Below are 21,922 nucleotides of genomic sequence, written 5' to 3' on the forward strand. Positions count from 1 at the left end.
AACCCAGTCCTTAGAGATACAGTACATACAAACCAACCCAGTCCTTAGAGATACACACTAACCAACCCAATCCTTAGAGTTACACACTAACCAACCCAGTCCTTAGAGATACACACTAACCAACCCAGTCCTTAGAGATACACACTAACCAACCCAGTCGTTAGAGTTACACACTAACCAACCCAGTCCTTGGAGATACACACTAACCAACCCAGTCCTTAGAGTTACACACTAACCAACCCAGTCCTTAGAGATACATACTAACCAACCCAATCCTTAGAGATACACACTAACCAATCCAGTCCTTAGAGATACACACTAACCAACCCAGTCCTTAGAGATACACACTAACCAACCCAGTTTGTTCAGGGTCTGCTCTCATCTTGTCACACTGGTGGTGCAATTGGACTTCCAAGAGATTACCTTCAACACACTGCAGCTATTAAACCGCCTGAATAATGTCAAGAGCCTGGCTCACACACACGCGCACACACACGCACACACACAGCGAGGGGTTTACATATTATTTGATTACTGTGGCTCTGTTTGCTTTAAGTTTCCTTTTAATGTGACCTTTTAAAGTTCTGAAGTTCCACCCACCATTTTCTTCTGTTCTCTCTGCCACTGCTCCTTGACCTCCTTCCTCAGTTTGTCCAGCTCGTTCTTCCGTGCGAGGAGAGGCTAGAGAAACACACACACACACACACACACACACACACACACACACACACACACACACACACACACACACACACACACACACACACACGCTCCAGTGAGTCAATGCTAACTTATCCATCAAATGCCTGTGAGTATGGATTATGCAGATCAAAGCAGGACATACTGTAGAAAAGTCACGTAGACAGATGTACATACCTGCATGAATTTGTTGGTTTGAAGGGTAGCTGCTGTATGCAGTAGGAGCTGGCTGTACTCAATATCGTTCTTGAACGCTGACATGTAAATGTCCCGGAATGGCATGAACTCCTTTGATGGGAAGACAACAAAAGTGACTAATCACAATTCAAAGAAGTAGTGGAGATGGTTTAAAATGATTCATTGCTTTGACAGCTGTTATCTTTTGAGATACAATTAACCGGTGAACAAATGCAACTGATATGAGCAGAAAACATATTTCATCATAATCACCTGTTGACTTGCGAGTGTCTTCGCTGATTCTGCCATTTTGGCGTAGCTCTTCGCACACTCGATATCTGCAATCAGACACTCAACGTTACCTGCCTAGCCTGGTTATGTCATAAATGTTCAATACAGCATGATTAAGTAGCTACTGTCCCTGTGTTTAGTATGTAGACATCGAGTGTACAGGACAAAAACCACAAATGCCCAGTAACCTATTCATCCAAATAGAGGACCTGACGACAAATGACTAATCACACTACTACACTTTTAGCAAAAAAGGTGCTATCTAGAACCTAAAATGGTTCTCCGGCTGTCCCAATAGGAGAACCTTTTGAAGAACCCTTTTGGTTCCAGGTAGAACACTTTCCTGAGAGGGTTGTACATGAAACCCAAAAGAGTTCTACCTGGAACCAAAAAGGGTTATTCTATGGGGACAGCTGAAGAACCTTTGGAAACCCTTTTTTCTAAGATTTTACACTACACTGTGCTTAGGTAAGTTTAGCGTTTACTGTAGTGAATGAAACCCATGCAAGTTTGTCCTACTGTATATCTGGGGCAATATAGAACCGGTGTGAAACTATCTATTATTGTATACAAGTAGGCTAATGCTAGGACAAACTAAGCTAATATACAGCAGCTAATACTAGGACAAACTAAGCTAATATACAGTAGCTAACGCCAGGAAAAACAAAGGTAATATGCATTAGCTAACGCCAGGAAAAACAAAGGTAATATACAGTAGCTAATGCTAAGACAAACAATGCTAATATACCTTAACTAATGTTAGGACAAACTAAGCTAATATACAGTAGCTAATGCTAAGACAAACTATGCTAATATACCTTAACTAATGTTAGGACAAACTAAGCTATAATACAGTAGCTAACGCCAGGAAAAACAAAGGTAATATACAGTAGCTAATGCTAGTACAAACTAAGCTAATATACAGTAGCTAATGCTAAGACAAACTATGCTAATATACCTTAACTAATGTTAGGACAAACTAAGCTAATGTACAGTAGTTAATGCTATGCTAACGCTAAGAAAAAAACACTTCCAGAGCTGAGGCAAAAGGAGTTAAAGATCAGCAAATACCCCTAACCCCGAAAGATAGTTTGTGTGTATGCATTGATATGTAGGCTATGTGTGCCTTTTTAAAACATTTATGTAGTTCTGTTCTTGAGCTGTTCTTGTCTATTAATGTTCTGTATTATGTAATGTTTCATGTTTTGTGTGGACCCCATGAAGATAGCTGCTGTTTTTGCAATAGCTAATGATGATCCTAATAAAATACCAAATACCAACGGTGACACAGCTTACACCAACCCCCTGTTCTTACACACAATGCAACTCGAAGTGCCTGGATACAGCCGTTAGCCGTGGTATAAAACAATACCAAATACCAACGGTGACACAGCTTACACCAACCCCCTGTTCTTACGCACAATGCAACTCGAAGTGCCTGGATACAGCCGTTAGCCGTGGTATATTGGCCATATACCACAAACCCCTGAGGTGCCTTACTGCTATTATAAACTGGTTACCAATGTAATTAAAACAGAAAAATTAATGTTTTGTCATACCCATGGTATACGTAATGATATACCACTGCTTTCAGCCAATCAGCATTGAGGGCAGGAACCACACGGTTTATAATATATAATCTAATAACAGTGTTCTATTTAATTCTATGGCTCCGACTCACCAATAACGAGATGTTTCTCTGTATTAATCCTACGTGTGTTAGAGGTAGTGGGAGGGAGAGAGACTCACCCATACTGAGTCGTTTGTCCACCCAGGCCAGCAGCTCCTTGGTGTACTTGGACCAGGCCTTGGCGTATAGTAGAGCTGACTCCACCCCGCTTTCACTCCGCTGCAGCGCCACGTCCACACCATCCACCTCCTCCGCCCTCGCCGGCGGCGATGGACCTGTGATGGTAATGGTAACACGCCATGGGTTGGGGAAGAAGAAGTTAGTGGGCCTAGGCCTGAGACCGAGCATTGCTACCTACTGGCTAACGGCTACTGGCAACTAGCTACGGACAAGCCCCTCTCTATCGCATGTGTGAGTATCTGTGTGTGACTGTGTGTGTGTGTGTTCGTGAGTGTGTACGAGTGCGCATGACTGTATGTGCACCAGCGTGTGTGTCAGATCTGTCAGAAAGTAAAGTCCCTGTTGACCTTAGGTTATGTGTTGGTAATACATTGTAATGCTAAGTAGACTGGACAAGACAGGGATTGCCTCCTCTATGTGTTAATATGACTGAGCTAATAGGTCACTCTGTGTGACAGGAGAGCTTATATAGGCCCCCTTAACTATACCATAGAGACTACATAGAGACAGACTATATACACGCACACACTCACACACACACACACACACACACACACACACACACACACACACACACACACACACACACAGATATATGCATACACACTACCGTTCAAAAGTTTGGGGTCACTTAGAAATGTCCTTGTTTTTGAAAGAAAAGCAATTTTTTTGCTTTCAAATAAAATAAACAAATACAGTGTAGACATTGTTAATGTTGTAAATTAGGCCCATTATCAGCAACCATCACTCCTGTTCCTCAAACTAGACACTCTAAAGTACTTGTCCTCTTGCTCAGTTGTGCACCGGGGCCTCCAACTCCTCTTTCTATTCTGGTTAGAGACAGTTTGCTCTGTTCTGTGAGGGGAGTAGTTTCTCGTATGGAATAGCCTTAATTTGTCAGAACAAGAATAGACTGCGAGTTTCAGATGAAAGTTATTTGTTTCCAGTCATTTTGAGACTCTAATCAAACCCACAAATGCTTACGCTCCAGATACTCAACTAGTCTAAAGAAGGCCAGTTTTATTGCTTCTTTAATCAGGACGACAGTTTTCAGCTGTGCTAACAAAATTGCAAAAGGGTTTTCTAATGATCAATTAGCCTGTCAAAATGATAAACTTGGATTAGCCTACACAACGTGCCATTGTAACACAGGGTTGATGGTTGCTGATAATGGGCCTCTGTACGCCTATGTAGATAAGTTTCCAGCTACAATAGTCATTTCCAAAATTACAATTAGTCTACACTGTATTTCTGATCAATTTTATGTTATTTTAATGGACATAAAATGTGCTTTTCCTTCAAAAACAAGGACATTTCTAAGTGACCCCAAACTTTTGAACGGAATATATACAGTGCCTTCGGAAAGTATTCAGACCCCAGGACTTTTTCCACATTTTGTTAGGCTCTAGCCTCATTCTAAAATGGATTAAATAAAACAATTTCCTCTGCAATCTACACACAATACCCCATAATGACAAAACAAAAACTGTTTTTTTACTTGCAAATGTATTACCTTATTTACATAAGTATTCAGACCCTTTGCTATGAGACTCGAAATTGAGCTCAGGTGCATCCTGTTTCCATTTATCATCCTTGAGATGTTTCTACAACTTGATTGGACATGATTTGGAAAGGCACATGCTTGTCTATATAAGGTCATACAGTTAACAGTGCATGTCAGAGCAAAAACCAAGCCACGAGGTCGAAGGAATTGTTCGTAGAGCTCCGAGACTGCATTGTGTCGAGGCACAGATCTGGGGAAGGGTACCAAAACATTTGAAGGTCCCCAAGAAAAGAATGGCCTACATCATTATTAAATGGAAGAAGTTTGGAACCACCAAGACTCAACCTAGAGGTGGCCCCCCTGCCAAACTGGGCAATCGGGGGAGAAGGGCCTTGGTCAGGGATGTGACCAAGAACCTAATGATCACGCTGACAGTCCTCTAGAGTTCCTCTGTGGAGATGGGAGAACCTTCCAGAAGGACAACCATCTCTGCAGCACTCCACCAATTAGGCCTTTATGGTAGAATGGCCAGATGGAAGCCACTCCTCAGTAAAAGGCACATGACAGCCATGTTTGCCAAAATGCACCTAAAGACTCTGAGACCATGAGAAACAAGATTCTCTGGTCTGATAAAACCAAGATTGAACTCTTTGGCCTGAATGCCAAGCGTCACGTCTGGAGGATACCTGGCACCATCCCTACAGTGAAGCATGGTGGTGGCAGAATTATGCTGAGGAGATGTTTTTCAGCTGCAGGGATTGGGAGACTAGCCAGGATTGAGGTAAAGATGAATGAGGCAAAGTACAGAGAGATCCTTGATGAAAACCTGCTCTAGAGTGCTCAGGACCTCAGACTGGGGTGAAGGTTTACCTTCCAACAGGACAACAACCCTAAGCACACAGCCAAGACAACGCAGGACTGGCTTCGGGACAAGTCTCTGAATGTCCTTGAGTGGCCCAGCCAGAGCCCGGACTTGAACACGATTGAACATCTCTAGAGAGACCTGAAAATAGCTGTGCAGCAACGCTCCCCAAACTTCGACAGGGCTTGAGAGTATCTGCAGAGAAGAATGGGAGAAACTCTACAGATATAGGTGTGCCAAGCTTGTAGCGTCATACCCAAGAAGACTCAAGGCAGTATTCACTACCAAAGGTGCTTCAACAAAGTACTGAGTAAAGGGGCTGAATACTTATGTAAATGTGATATTTCAGTTTTACATTTGCAAAAATGTCTAAAAACTTGTTTTTGCTTTGTCATTATGGGGTATTGTGTGTAGAACGATGAGGGGAAAAATGTAATACATTTTTGAATAATGCTGTAACGAAACAAAATGTGGAAAAAGTGAAGGGGTCTGAATACTTTCCGAAGGTACAGTATTAGAGTGAGAATATAAATTAGTGGTGTGTACAGACAATATAATTAGGAAGATAAAATGGTATGTACATTAGGATGAGCTATTCACAGTGATACGGTGTTTCTAGCCACCCAGCTTTGTAATAGAGGGAATGTAGTTTGTTGAGTACACAGAGTGACGTAATGGATGGTTGGAGCTGTATTAAGATGAGAGTGGAGAAGGCACTTTCGCTCAACAAACTCTTCTAGAGCCATCCCACTGGGCACAGACGTTGAGTTGCACCCACTTTTGCCCTCAGAACAGACTCAATTCGTATGGGCATTGACTCTACAAGGTGTCGAAAGTGTCCCACAACCAATGTTGTTCTTTGGGTGTACTGTCACCCCAAGTGACATATTGCCTATCAACACATTGACACCTAATCATCTTTAGTTATTTTTAGGGGCTTTCAATTGTTGTTTTTGATGACATTTCATTTGTATTGCTTATATCTGACATTTTCGAGCCACGGATTTGCAGATTGACTAACTGGTTAACAATTTTTGACTTGGCTAACTAGATTTGTTAAAAAAATGCATCTGAGCACAGTACCGTCTTTTTTTGTTTCACCTGGCTGCCAATTCCAGGTGTTTTGAGAACATAATTTGAGGAATCGCCTGAAGCGTGAGAGGAACGGAGGAACAGAGGAATACAGCCGTGCTGAGAAAGAGGGCTCGTAATGAGGACGACTGGCTACTATTCTGAACTTTGCGTGGTGAACTTTCTGGAGCCCACAGCTGCTGAGGAATCCCCCGAGTGGGTTCTACACAGAGAGGAAGAGGAGAAGTTCTGTAGCTATAAGACTCAGGCTGGTTCCCAGACTTGTCCTCTACAAGACCATCAGCAGACTCCATCCCCATCATCTACCATCCTCTGACCAGCTCCCTTCGCTCAAGCCATAAACTGACCCTTTCCATCTTCGGAGGATGCAGCTTTCAAAGACTTGGCCTCTATTGGTTGACCTGTCATGGTATATTGCTTGTTTGTTTTCTTGCTCTTGAAGTGCTTTGAGATTCTATGAAAAGCGCTATAGAAATGTAATTTATTATTATTATTTTTCATTCAAAAATCCACAAAGACAGGGCTGGTTTATGTCGATATGTAATGTTTTTATAAGGGAGAGCCAAGCCAAGCTGTCATAGAGTACATCGTAAATTGAGAAGTGCTATCAGTTGTTAAGTGGATGGAGTAGTAAGGTTTCATGGTGGTTGTTGTGCATGTTACCTGACGGATCATCTTTCTCTGGACCGGATACTGCAGATTCCACGGAAAGGTTCTCAAACGACTGGGAATGAGACAGATAGACAGAACGGTTCCACAGTGATGAGTAAGGAACCAGATGGTACATGACATTACAGAATGACCATGGCTAGTGAGCATTTTAATTTCCCTTTGTGTTATCGTTAAAAGCTACAAACTACATCAACACCCTGTCATGCTGTGATTAATCACTAGAAGATATTTCAGGAGTACCCTCCACTTCAAACAGGAAACAATCTCTCAGCCCCATCATACAGTGTTATGTTGTTGTTTCCTGAGAGCACCACACCCTTTGACCTCTCCATCCTAGGTATCTTTAAACAGTCAATCACCTGCCTTTACTGTAAATACATACATAATGTCCAGACAGACAGTTGTGTATGTATCTATGTGTGTTTGTCTTACCCTGCTTCTCCGAGTCAGGGGGAGCCCCAACGCTGATCCATTCTCTACATCTCCCATAAGGAAGTCAGACACTCTGAAAGAGGAACACACAACAACAATGAAAGGCATGGAAATAACCCCTAGGCACTGGTCTGGGGTCAGATGTGTTGTGTTTAGAATAATGGTAAGTGTATGGATTGGGGTAGGGCAAATCTCATCCTAGATCGGTGGTTGTGTGGGCAACTTCCCCTGAAGTGTTGGCAACACTTTAAAAGTCAACAACACAAGCAGCCATTATGCAAGGAAACACAGACTGAAGGTTGAGAATATTACATTATCTAGAGATGTAAGACAAGAATACCCTGTGCCTATTTAAATATAGTTGGTTTGTGTCACCATAAAGAGTCAGAAAAACAGAGCTAGTTATTGCAATCGCTATTACAACTTTGTACTTACACATTGCCAAAGGTGAATGCCAATGTGTCGATGGAAGTGTATATCTCTCCGAAAAGCTTCTGCTTGTTCTCCTCGTTCACCTCCTTGAAGTTAACACCTGTCAAAACGGATGAAGCAAGATAGGCTACACTGTGAAAACAAATAACTGGGACAACCTATACCTATTCAGAACTGAAGACAAGATGCACTGTAATGTCAAAACATATAACCTACATGAACATGAGACTAATCATTATCCGAATATGTTGCTATACAGGTTGAGAGCCTACATAACATGAGGTAGTGATGAGTGTTGTGAAATAGTCTGTCACCATATATCCCCAAAACACTTAATCAGAATAGTTAGGCCTGAAAGGACTAAAAAAGTAGAAATTTCACTAAAACAGTAGAGATTTGACTGAAACAGTACAGATTTGACTGAAAAAGTAGAAATTTGACTGAAACAGTAGAGATTTGACTGAAACAGCAGAGATTTGAGATTTGTCTGAAACAGTAGATATTTCAGATTTGACTGAAACAGCAGAGATTTGAGATTTGTCTGAAACAGTAGATATTTCAGATTTGACTGAAACAGCAGAGATTTGACTGAAACAGTAGATATTTGACTGATACAGCAGAGATTTGACTGAAACAGCAGAGATTTGAGATTTGTCTGAAACAGTAGATATTTCAGATTTGACTGAAACAGTAGAGATTTGACTGAAACAGTAGATATTTCAGATTTGACTGAAACAGTAGATATTTGACTGATACAGCAGAGATTTGACTGAAACAGCAGAGATTTGACTGAAACAGTAGATATTTCAGATTTGACTGAAACAGTAGAGATTTGACTGAAACAGCAGAGATTTGACTGAAACAGCAGAGATTTGACTGAAACAGCAGAGATTTGAGATTTGACTGAAACAGCAGAGATTTGAGATTTGACTGAAACCGTAGAGATTTGACTGAAACAGTAGAGATTTGACTGAAACCGTAGAGATTTGACTGAAACAGTACTGATTTGAATTGTAATCTGGAAAGACACACTGTTTCCTGCCTTAAGTCTAAACAAAGTGATGTCTGAAAAAGAGAAGGGAAAAACACCAATGTAAATAGGTCTATAATCAGTCTCCACAATAAACTTCCTGTCTCACTCGGGAGGAGAGAAAATAAACCAGAATAGGAGCTCAACAGGCAGCACCAGCAGCCCAAGCCACATCTGAAATGGCACCCTATTCACTATATATTGCACTACTTTGGACCAGAGCGGTATGGTAGATTCCTGTGGACCCTGGTAAAAAGTAGTGCACTATAGGAGAATAGGGTTCCATTTGGGTCGCAACACCAGTGACGCCATTCCCTGAGGCCATTCCCCTAGTGTCGATGTTCTCTCCGCCTAACAATAGAGATGTCTGGAGATCAGGAGGGGAGCAGGAGATCAAGAGAATGGTTCAAGGAAAAAGGATTGCAGAAAGCACTTTTTCTTCTTCTTACCAGAAAGTTCTTTGAGTTGTCTTCTTTTACATGAGATATATTAGAATGCTCTAATTAAACGATCGGTTGTCCAGGTTGAAGGTTCTCTAGTTAGTTGAGCCCCATGGAGACTTAGTTCCAAACAGTTCAAACAACACTTAGCAGCACAAGAACCACAAACAGTTTCCATTCTAGAATCCTCTTCGTCATACAGGAAATAGGTAAGCAAGCGACAAAGGAACTAGGAGACTCAAAGAGAGAGAGAGAGAGAGAGAGACCAGCAGCTCTCTATGCTCTTACAGTGCAGGCTTCCTGTCTCTATAGAACAAGAGGAACTTTACCGTAAAACACACACACACATGCCAGCCACCACTTACCCACGACCAGGCTTGCCCTCCAGAGGCTGAACCCTTTTTAGCATTCAGTCTGTGTGTATGATGTGGTCCGCAGTCGGGTGGTTGTTGTAGCACCAAACTCCTTCTACCCAAGCTGCTCTCAAGGACTTCTCTCTCTTCTCTCTTCTCTGTTGGTCTTCCTGGCTGTATGGTACAACCACTCCTTGACCGTAGAGCCACTCCTTACTCAGTAGGTCCTTCGTGGTTCAGTGGTTCCAAAGGGGGATCTGCCTCTAGTGGTCAAGCTGATCTACAGCCCTTTTAATGCACTAAAGCTTTCTCCAACTGCCACAGGGGAAATGGCCGCACAAGTCTCTTCCTTTATCTCCATTTGTGTCACCTAATAAGGCATTTCTTTCCAGGGAATGTCTCCAGTACAGGGTTCAAGCCAATTCCATAAGTTCCAGAAGCTCTTATGAGAGGTAGAACCCTTTCAGACGGGACAGCAGAGTTAGTGGTGCAAGGTAGTTTGGGTCCCGGGAGAGTCTGTCTGTGAACGCAGCTAGCTAGCTACCTCTGCCTAGAACGCTATCGCTGCGTCTCTCTGGCCTTTACGTCCTCTCCTACCCCCTCCTCCCCTCCCCGGAACACAGGACATCCTGAAGCTCACTAGAACACAATGCCAGCACTCGCTCCGGCCAACCACAGTCCAAACGTGGATGTTACATCATCAGGCAAAAACGGCATTGTTTTCACTGGGAAAGCACATGACTGACTCCTGAACGAACACTAATAAATTCCACCTCTGAGTCTACTGCAGGGGGAAGCCTGCTGACAAAACAGATATTGATGGAAGCAAACATACATGACTTAGCCAGGACATAGGAGGTAGGCCATTGGGGGCCATGGTGCCATCAGGCCACGGTGCCTTTAGGTCATTGGGGGCCATCGGGCCATAGGGGCCATCATGGTAATGTTGATGCCTCAATGACCCACATGCATAATGTGACTGAGTAATGGTTGAAAAATTCCAGCAACATCCCCAAATGACCCAGTTTTCCAGAAATCCTGGTTGGAGGGTTCCGGTTTTCCTGTTTGTACCAGGTAGGCTATTTACAGGTAGCTATTTACAACTGCGACCTGGCCAAGATAAAGCAAAGCAGTGCGACACAAACAACAACACAGAGTTACACATGGAATAAACACACATACAGTCAAAAATACAATAGGAAAAAAAGTCTATATACAGTGTGTGCAAATGAGGTAAGATAAGGGAGGTAAGGAAATAAATAGGCCACAGTGGCAAAATAATTACAATTTAGCAATTAAACACTGGAGTGATAGATGTGCAGAAGATGAATGTGCAAGTAGAGATACTGGAGTGCAAAGGAGCAACAAATAATAATAACAGTATGAGGTAGTTGGATGGGCTATTTACAGATGGGCTATGTACAGGTGCAGTGATCTGTGAGCTGCTCTGACAGCTGGTACTTAAAGTTAGTGAAGGAGATATGAGTCTCCAGCTTCGGTGATTTTGGCAATTTGTTCCAGTCATTGGCAGCAGAGAACTGGAAGGAAAGGAGGCCAAAGGAGGAATTGGCTTTGGGCGTGACCAGTGAAATAAATATACCTGCTGGAGCGTGTGCTACGGGTGGGTGTTGCTATGGTGACCAGTGAGCTGAGATAAGGCGGGGCTTTACCTAGCAAAGACTTATAGATGACCTGGAGCCAGTGGGTTTGGTGACGAATATGAAGCGAGGGCCAGCCAACGAGAGTATACAGGTCGCAGTGGTGGGTAGTATATGAGGCTTTGGTGACAAAACGGATGGCACTGTGATAGACTGCATCCAGTTTGCTGAGTAGAGTGTTGGAGGCTATTTTGTAAATGACATCGCCGAAGTCAAGGATTAGTAGGATAGTCAGTTTTGCGAGGGTATGTTTGGCAGCATGAGTGAAGGAGGCTTTGTTGCGAAATAGGAAGTAGTTTCTAGATTTAATTTTGGATTGGAGATGCTTAATGTGAGTCTGGAAGGAGAGTTTAAAGTCTAACCAGACACCTAGGTATTTGTAGATGTCCACATATGCTAAGTCAGAACCGTCCATAGTAGTGATGCTGGACAGGCGGGCAGGTGCTGGTAGCGATCGGTTGAAGAGCATGTATTTAGTTCCACTTGCATTTAAGAGCAGTTGGGGGGCACGGAAGGAGAGTTATATGGAATTGAAGCTCATCTGGAGGTTAGTTGACACAGTGTCTAAAGAAGGGCCAGAGGTATATAGAATGGTGTCGTCTGCGTAGAGGTGGATCAGAGAATCACCAGCAGCAAAAGCGACATCATTGATGTATACAGAGAAAAGAGTCGGCCTGAGAATTGAACCCTGTGGCACCCCCATAGAAACTGCCAGAGGTCCGGACAACAGGCCTTCCGATTTGACATACTGAACTCTGTCTGAGAAGTAGTTGGTGAACCAGGCAAGGCATTCTGGGATTCTTGATTCTGGGATCCTACATTTTGGGAAAGTTACTGGAACTTTGCAACCATACACTGTACCAATGTAGGGAGGGGAAACAACCACATCTCTTCATTCAGGAAATGACAGGTGTCATGGTGTTCATCACATATCATTTTGGTGTCCTTCTCAGATACCTTGGCTTAGCTAATTGGGTGATACACCACCTAGAGAAAAATTATTTTAATTTGCTCATTGTATAAAGATCTTTGTAAGACTTATCTTGAGATAGATAGATACCCTTTTCTCTGCCTCTCTCTTTCCTCCTGGTGTGTGTCTCCTCTCCCTGGACAGAGACCAGTGTTGTGAAAGTCATAGCCCCACTATGAGAGCATGAATTAGGCCAGGCATGAGCGAATGGGGCCTGTTCCTGATCCACTGAGCCAGTATGGCGGGCAGAGACATACACACAAACACGCACCCACCCACCCACCTACGCACCCACACACACACACACACACACACACACACACACACACACACACACACACACACACACACACACACACACACACACACACACACACACACACACACACACACACACACACACACAGACAGACAGACAGACAGACAGAGAGATACAGACCCCTGTTATCTCCCCCTAGGCACAGGGTATTCCACTTTCTCTTATGTGCCTGAATATTCCACTTTCTCTTATTTGAATCTACCTGAATTGATTACTTCAGTCTCACATTACCTGGGGACCAGGCCAGGTGTGTGTGTGTGAGTGTGTGTGAAGTGACTAATGTTGACAAAGAAGGAAGGATGCCAATGAGTATATGTATAGCCTGTTGAGCCTCATTGTGTGAGGGTCTAGTACAGAGGACACATATTCTGGCCCTCTAGTGGTGAGAAATGTTATTAGGTTGAGGTATGGAATTAAGAATGAAGGAACAACAGGTTAGTTTATTGGGAGTGTACTGGGGCTTGTACCTTAAGCACATGGAATTTTGATTCAGCAGTGATACTGCTGTTATGTTCCTATATACACAAAGCACTGTTAATATTAAACTGCTCCCAAGAGAAAGCCCCACAGCCTTGAAACCAGATTAGCCATTAGTAGCATCACATGACTATTGGCTAGCTAGCCACAGCAGACTCTATGTGAAGTCTTTCCAACTGTCACAGTAGAGCACGCAGATCGACAGCAGCCAGCACTAACGCTCACTCTGTCTCTGTCTCTGTCCAAGCCGCCATACAATAGCTTCCTTCAGTTCTGCTTGAAATGCACCCAGGCTGCATACCGTAGTGTAAGCCAATACTTGGAATCGACTTTGGTTCAATCACTTTTTATTCATTTGGTAGAATGCATTTAGAGTGGAAGGAAGGATAGGTATTTACATCACTACCACACACACAAACACCTCCCCAGCTTTTGTTCCAGGTCAGTGTGTCACCGTACTTCGTTAACATAGAGCATTGCCAAAAGTATGCTGTCAAACCAGGGCCAGGCTGCTATGCAATTCCAATTGAGCAGAGGTATACTCCACTCAGAGATTCTTGTGCACGGGCCAAGTGAAGAATTGCCCTCCATGGCTGATCATAATCTCGAGGAGAGGAGATAAATGGGATTCCTGAGCCCTATTCCCTCAGGACAGCAACACAAAGCACAAAGACTTCAGTCTTTGAGTCAAACACACTCCTCTCCCTCCTACCACTGGATTCAATAGGAATTCAAATTTAAACATTCAAATAATATATGGTCTGTATTTTTCAGTCAGGGGTTTGAATACATACTGTGTGTGTTATTTGAGCGAAGTTCTGATATTTAGAGTGAATTCATCTTCAAAGGTTTGCTGCAAATACATCTTCTAGTTTTGCTAAACAGACAAACATGCTGGCCCTGTAATGCTTAAGCACAAACCTTCTTCCAGACCTAATCCAGCCAAATGAGGCCTGGAGGAGGTACAGTACGGGGGAGGTACAGTAGGGAGGCAAGGACTGGGAGCCATTAGGGCGGGAGACAGGGAGGCAAGGAGTCAGGGAGGCAGAAAGACAAGGAGTCAGGGAGACCGGAAGACAAGGAGGCAGGGAGACAGGAAGACAAGAAGTCAGCGAGACAGGGAGGCAGGGAGACAGAGAGGCAGAGAGACAGGAAGACAAGGAATCAGGGAGACAGGGTGGCAGGGAGACAGGGAGGCAGGGAGACAAGGAGGCAGGAAGACAGGGAGGCAGGAAGAAAATGAGTCAGGGAGACAGGGTGGCAGGGAGAGAAGGAGACAGAGAGACAGAGAGTCGGGGTGAGTTTGAGACATGTCTCTATGCTCTAGGGAGTGCTGCTCACCTTTGACCTGTGCGATGACGGTGCCTGCAGCACTGAGGATGTCCACAGAGTTGAGGGTCTGGTGTTTACTGATGACGGCCTTCAACACGCGCAGCAGCTCCCCCAGACGCTCGTGGACTACCTGGTGAAGACAGTCCTGGTGCTCTGGAGGACAAACAGACACAAAGACAAGACTGTTAGAGAACCATCTCAGTAACACAATGGCTACAGTGTTTGTTCATATTCATATACTGTATAAGGCACATTTTATTTGTAGGGAAAAGACACAAAGACACAACTGTAAAGAGAACCATCTCTTCAACATGTAAGTGAGTCCCACTCAGAACAGCCTCAATTCGTCGGGGCATGGACTCTACAAGGTGTCGAAAGCGTTCCACAGGGGCCCTGGCCCATGTTGACTCCGATGCTTCCCACAGTTGTGTCAAGTTGGCTGGATGTCCTTTGGGTGTTGGACCATTCTTGATGCGCATGGGCATCTGTTCGGCATGAGAAACCCAGCAGCATTGCCTTTCTTGACACAAATTGGTGTGCCTGGCACCTACTACCATATCCTGTTCAAAGGCACTTCAATCTTTGGTCGTGCCCATTCACCCTGTGAATGGCACACATACACAATCCATGTATCAATTGTCTCAAGGCTTAAAAATACACTGATTCAAGTGGATTTAACAGGTTAAATCAATAAGGGATCATAGCTTTCCCCTCGATTCACCTGGTCAGTCTGTCATGGAGAAAGCAGGTGTTCTTAATGTTTTGTACACTCAGTGTACAGTAAGTGTTTACAACGTATGATAAGGACTTCTGAGTTACACATTTCAATATAAAGAGGAGACACCAGTCAAGCAATTCCACCTCGGTGTTAATTCACATTAGTCAGACATGTGGGTCTAACACTAGGTGTTAACCATTGAGAGAAAGAGGCCTTAGCAGACTCAGGTGTGACGGTAAATGTGACTACCTGATAACTAATGCATAACTAAACATGAGCTGTAGTGGTCTTCCTGTAGTTAGTGTAGTATTTATCTGTAGTGTTGACACATCCATAATAAAACAGACCATTACTAATGCTTCAGTAATTACAGTGCTGCCTGGCTCTACAGATGGTAACATCAGGAGAACTTTGGTATTCAACCAGCCTGTTAATGTATACACCACATCGTTAGAGGGTGAGCTCATCAGAAAGCAGCTGAATGGGAGGACAGAAAGGACTAATCTAACAGTCTCCAGATGCTTTTACGACTCCCTTGAATCTGTGATCCACCAACGCAGGCGAGTGAGTGTGGCAGTGCCACCACTGACACAGCCTCGCAGTATCCACCGAGGACTGTTTTTCCCAGAGCCCAGTGAAACTGAGAGCCACAGAGAGGGTCAGAGTCACAACACACACACACACACACACTCGCAGGCCTGTCAAAGCCACATTTGTGCTGACGGTCGCCCCTGGATTACCCCGCGTATGGAAAAGGGGATCAGGGAGACTTTAGCCGTCTCCCCTTTTTTCTTTTATTCATTCCCCCTCTTTTTTTGGAGCGGGACAAAAAGGGCCGGCGGTGGAACTAATGTTTCTGGGTGGATGTGGCTGCCATCGCCATGACAATGCCAGCTGTCCTCCAACCAGGAAATACAGCCAGCTGACCAGTAGGTGACTGTCGGACTGCTTCATATGGACCAACAGTAAATGTCAACAAGCGACTGCTTCATAATAGAACCACAGGGAACAAGTTACTGTAACAACCACTAGCTACATCTAACAGCATGAAGTGACGACTTTTTAAGGACTACCAGTCACAAGTCAACAACATCCACTAGCCCAACAAGTGACCTCATTATTAAGTCAAAACAACAAGTGAACCAACCCTAGATCAATGTTCTTTATTGGATGATGTCAATAAACATCAGACAGAATACGAGAGAGAACACAACCCTTCATTGGATCAACAGTAACAGATTCAACAGATTCTACAAAACCAACTGATTGTATATTGTAAAACTCCCGGCAGCATCTCTGCTCTGACAACAGTCTCTCTACAGGATGCCTGGAGTCTTCCCCAGCTCCATGGTAACCATACCTAGTTTCATGGCAACCGCCTCCATCCATCTTCTTTGGATGTCAAACTACAGCTACTTCCTGTGTCTGGAGAACCTGGTGCTTTCTCTTAATTTGGTTTCAGCCTGGCTTCTGCCATGTTTCAGCCTGGCTCCTGCTATGTTTCAGCCCTGCCATGTTTCAGCCTGGCTTCTGCTGTTTCAGCCCTGCCATATTTCAGCCTGGCTTCTGCCATGTTTCAGCCTGGCTCCTGACATTTTTTTGCCTGGCTCCTGCCATGTTTCAGCCTGGCTTCTGCCATGTTTTGGGCTCCCAAGTGGCACAGACGCCTAAGACACTGCATCTCAGTACTAGAGCTGTCACTACAGACCCTGGTTCGTTTCCAGGCTGTATCACAACCCGGCCGTGATTGGGAATCCCATAGGACGGCGCACAATTGGCCCAGTGTCTTCCGAATTAGGGTTTGGCTGGGGTTAACCGTCATTGTAAATAAGAATTTGTTCTTAACTAACTTGCCTTGTTAAATAAAGATTAAATAAAATAAATGTTTGAGCCTGGCTCCTGCGAGGAAGAGCCTCGCAGTGTGCCTCTGGCCCCCATAATGCACAACACTGAGCCCCATTATCCAGCAGGCTGTAACTGCATTAGGGAGTGGATGTAAGGTGGGGGTACTTCCTAAACAGGCCTACTTTATCTCTGTCTATGGAGATTAAGATGTTGTTCTGTGTGTCTACAGGTTTAATAAAGACTATTTGGTCTGATGGGTATGTTGGGACAAGATCATAATGAAACAAGAATGTAATGCAAAAAGGATGTAGCTGAGTGATTCATAAAATCCCAACTTCCTACTCTGTTGGGGTGTTCCCCTCGAAGGAGCACATTCAGCAGAGTGCAGCTGCTCACCACAGGCTCCCTGTCTGTCTCTCTCTCTCTCTCTCTCTCCCACTCTATCACTTTTTTGTCTCCCGCTCCTCTCTATTTCTCTCTCTTTCTGTCTGTGTTATTTAGCTTCACAGACCTGCAGTACCGTCTTTCCCAAGCTAGTGTGTGATTGGGTCCTCACCCATTAGATTGGAAAAGACTGAAAACCCAGCCAGCACACAATGATCAGGTGTGTCCAATGATTTATATATATACTACATGACTGACTGAACTACCATTGTAAAAAAAAATATTTTGGAAGCTATATAAATGCATTCAACAATGTCTACGTCTTTGAATTTGCCACGTTTATTATATCACACACACCTTAATGCATACTTTTAAATTATACAATATGAGCTAAACGTACAAAAAAAAAAAAAAACGTTTTCCTTAAAGTCAATTTTTTTTTCAATGTTACTGTCCCCACTACAACAACACAACACTTAAATACATTTAATTTAATTTAATACATTTAACATTCCTTTGAAGGACTGCTTCTTCTGGGGAAGTGCCAATATGGCTAACCAGTAGCTTCAAAGCCTCTCATTTGCCAATAAATAGCATCAGCAATCAGGGGTTTATATAATGTACATCATTGGGTGGGTCAGGGTTGCCAGCCGCCCCAAACCTCCAGGTCTTTATTGGCAAGGGGTTAGATTAGACCCCTATTTAAAGACAACACACTTTGAATAACAATGCCCACGCAATGGCCTAAACCGTCTGTCAACACATACAGTACATTATGGCCCATTCACATAGACACAGAGTAACAGAATCCTCCAAGGTCTGGAGGTGGTGCAGATTAAAAAGCCTGAATGCCCCATGAGACAGAGGCTCTTCCTTCTGCAGGTGCAGGATGGCGGGCGCCTCATAATGGCTGTTGCTTGGTCTTTACGTCCAGGCCATCCTGTGTGGAGCTACTAGAAGGACATTGTGTTTAGTCCACTGGCCCAGCAGGACACAGGATGATGTACAGAGGCTGGTGGTTTAACCCTGTGCCTCCCTGTTAGAGAGGAGCACAATGGGACAGAACCCTGTTCCCACCAGGGACCCCAAGCCCTGGCAGGGACCTCCAGCTATCCACACTTCTCCCCAGCATAGCGGGTGTAGACCTCTGTCTGTTGCAGCCACAGGCCTGGGAGACTTATTTCACAATGGATGAGAGGGACAGTTTCCCCATGAAAACAACCCTCACTCAGAGTACTGGGAACTAGAAAAGCCTTTTTGTTTTACTTACTGTGCAAAAGTTTTAGAGCAAAACAATTATGAGATTTGGTAAAAGGAAAAACAAATTAATAGTATGCTAGCTGCCAGGAAAGGAGCATTTTTTTCACAATGCAGGAAAACCATCAGTTTGCTGAGAAGAGTCTGTTTGAGTGGGAAAAGCGTTCCTTTTGTCTCAGAGGCCATTTGCAAACAGTGGGGCCTGTCTGCTTGAGGGCCTGCCTGCCACATGAAGCATTTTTTGGAACAATAAATCACAACGCCAGGCTTTTCACTTTTCACAGGAGGAAAGAGGGAGAGGAGGAGGAGGGGTGCTGGGGTAAGGAGGGAGGGAGGGTCGGCGGGAGGAAGCGAGGTTGTTTGGTCGGTGGTGGTACCCTCCCCTGGGTTTTGTCCCAAACATGCCCCTTTAAACCCACATCCAAGCTTAGCCAGGTTATGGGAGAACAGAGAGAGACATTCCCGGGAACGCTCTGTTGGGAATAGAAGCTATAGGGATCAGTCTCCCATTCCAATGAAGAGGCCAAGGGAGCGAGAGGAGAGGGCTTGCCAGAACCACATCGCCACATTTTTACTTCATTAGCGTCATGGAAACCACTGCATTCCAGCCTGGCTGTGTCTCTTGTTAGGAAGTGGGGCGAGCGCAAGGGGTGAGGGGGGGATCCATAATAAAAACATTGTTGGATCATTCACCATCGAGATGACACCTCAATACGAAAACATTCAAAGCCCCTCCGACTCTATAGGCAGCTATCTAATGAGTTAGGCATTCAAATAGGCATTTCTTTCGCCAACAGAGGTCATGTTGCTCAAAAGGCCTGAGTGATCCTATGTATGGATCTACCATGCACTAGGCTCCACAAAACAGATTCCTCAATATAATGGTGACGCAACTGAAATAGTAACTTCTCATAGACCAGGGACACCCTTGTCTTTTGAAAGAATAAAAAATATCTAATTTGATATGTTAAAATGTCCCACTCTCTTATCCATTTTTAAAATGTATTTTTATTTCACCTTTATTTAACCAGGTAGGCAAGTTGAGAACAAGTTCTCATTTACAATTGCGACCTGGCCAAGATAAAGCCAAGATAAAGCAAAGCAGTTCGACACATACAACAACACACATGGAGTAAAACAAACATACAGTCAATAATACAGTAGAAAAATAAGTCTATAAACAATGTGAGCAAATGAGGTGAAATAAGGGAGGTAAAGGCCAAAAAAATGATTTTAAAAAGGCCATGGTGGTGAAGTAAATACAATATAGCAAGTATGTGTCTGGAAAAAAATGTGATGCCTTAAAATGCTTTCGAAAAAATACTATTTGTTCATGGAGTGACAGAAGGAAATATTATCAGCAACAAAAAAAACAGATTTTCATGATCCTTAGCACGAATGTCATCATGTCATGATCCTCTCTTGTAACACCTACTGTAACTGTCAATGGCCTCTAATGGTTGGATCCATCTGATATGACTTGGCAAAATTCCTTTTCCTGTGACTCTAGATATGTTCAGTCATGCATGATGAAAATCATGGGAGCAACGTATTATTTATGCTTCAAAACATTTGAGAAGACAGAGGGGGCTTCACGGTACAAAGCAAGTGTGAAATCACTAAACAAGTCACAACTGGGTTCAGAGGGGGCCCGATTAAACACAAGGAGCTCATAGGCTAACATAGCTTTGGGATAGTTAGCACTAGCTGGGCTAAATACGGTGCTGGGTCTGGACACCCCGTGTTAGCCATGACTAACGTCAATCACACGACCAATCTCAGTGTGGCCCATTGAGTCAACCTACAGCTGGACATTCTTGTGACTTCCCCCCTCAAATAATCAGCTAGGGCTTTGGTAGGATGGCTTTGGTAGGAGAGCTTATGTAGGAGGGCTTAGGTAGGAGGGTTGTCAAAGAAGTGCATTACCGTAATCAGTTATAGTCTACTGACAGTAGGACTTGAGAGCTTTAGAGGACTGATCAATGCTTGACTTATCATCTCCATTTTTCAAGATGGCGTCATCCCAATACTTTCGAGTGATTCTCACAGAAAAAAACCAACATATTTTACACTTACATTATAAAATGTCTGCTAAACGTTATATGTTAGACCTACACCGAAGTGTAGCTGAGCTCATTGCCAAAAGCTGCCAAAACTCATGGTGATTTAAAAGCCAAGGCTCGCTGTGTAGGACGTTCCACGGCAGTAACTCTGTGAACGTTAACTAACAGGCAGGCTCCTCCTAATAAACAAAATCAACTATTGTGTCCAAACTTTAAAGGGCAGAAAATAACAGGCCTGCTTAACTTTTAACAGACACTGTAAGCCTTTTATAAGAGGCACCCCAGCAGGTGGACCAGTCCGGCGGCCAGAGTAGTGTGAGGCAGACAAATCCTGGTTTCAAATAGTATTTGTTAATTATCTGCACTTAACTGAGCTTGCCTGGCGCAATCAAACCAACGGAATAATTCCAAAATATGACATTAGCATTGCGAAAATCCAAACCATCAATTTATACACTTAAAAGTTGGTTTAGAGACCGTATTTAACACCAAGGAAACGTTTTACGATGAAATTGTCCCCAACTCTCAACTGGTCATTGTGTCTCCTAAATTAGGAAGGCACATTCCCTCACATGACGAAGAAATGCCCAGCAGTTAAATGCTTCTGGGACACAGTTACAAAGTTACAAAGTGCATGAATGTAAATACTCAATCCTTTGCATCTACTATATTACTTAATGATGATAGCTCCTTGAATCTGTCAAAAAATCAGAAACGATTACTGCAGGCAGGCAGCACTGCAATCACCTCACTCTTTCCCAATTTGCCAGTGGATACAGTTATAACATTAGAATTATTGACAGTGAGAATGAATGGCGCTAGTCAAGGAACAATTGAGGCCTGGAGAACACATTTGACTCTGTAAAGAATAATCTAAGCTGAAGCCCAACACAAACACATAAACAATCTATAAAGCACAACCATACAAAAAAAGGAATTACTGTATATACAGTACAGTAAAAAGTTTGGACACATATTCATTCAAGGGTTTTTCTATATTTTTACTATTTTTTACATTGTAGAATATAGTGAAGACATCAAAACTATGAAACAACACATATGGAATCATGTAGTAACCAAAAAAAGGTTAACAAATCAAAATATA

At 43.5% G+C, this 21,922-nt stretch overlaps 1 protein-coding gene across 5 annotated transcripts in view; it reads right to left on the reverse strand.

The window, feature by feature from the left end:
* Nucleotides 1–21,922, reverse strand: part of LOC139420364 (Rho GTPase activating protein 29a) — a 67,611-nt gene that overhangs the window by 21,367 nt on the left and 24,322 nt on the right. For 3 of the 5 annotated variants that reach the window (XM_071170386.1, XM_071170389.1, XM_071170387.1), the window contains 8 exons: nucleotides 14,560–14,703; nucleotides 7,975–8,071; nucleotides 7,540–7,612; nucleotides 7,099–7,159; nucleotides 2,917–3,072; nucleotides 1,150–1,214; nucleotides 877–987; nucleotides 601–681 (listed from right to left, as the gene is read on the reverse strand). In XM_071170386.1, the coding sequence (XP_071026487.1) occupies nucleotides 601–681; nucleotides 877–987; nucleotides 1,150–1,214; nucleotides 2,917–3,072; nucleotides 7,099–7,159; nucleotides 7,540–7,612; nucleotides 7,975–8,071; nucleotides 14,560–14,703 (788 nt within the window). Of the gene's footprint in view, nucleotides 1–600; nucleotides 682–876; nucleotides 988–1,149; nucleotides 1,215–2,916; nucleotides 3,073–7,098; nucleotides 7,160–7,539; nucleotides 7,613–7,974; nucleotides 8,072–9,806; nucleotides 10,371–14,559; nucleotides 14,704–21,922 lie in introns of those variants that run through there. The other 2 variants (XM_071170388.1, XM_071170390.1) reach the window with 2 other exon arrangements.

The sequence above is a fragment of the Oncorhynchus clarkii genome, chromosome 11 (assembly GCF_045791955.1).
Source record: "Oncorhynchus clarkii lewisi isolate Uvic-CL-2024 chromosome 11, UVic_Ocla_1.0, whole genome shotgun sequence".
Classification (NCBI taxonomy): Eukaryota; Metazoa; Chordata; class Actinopteri; order Salmoniformes; family Salmonidae; genus Oncorhynchus; species Oncorhynchus clarkii.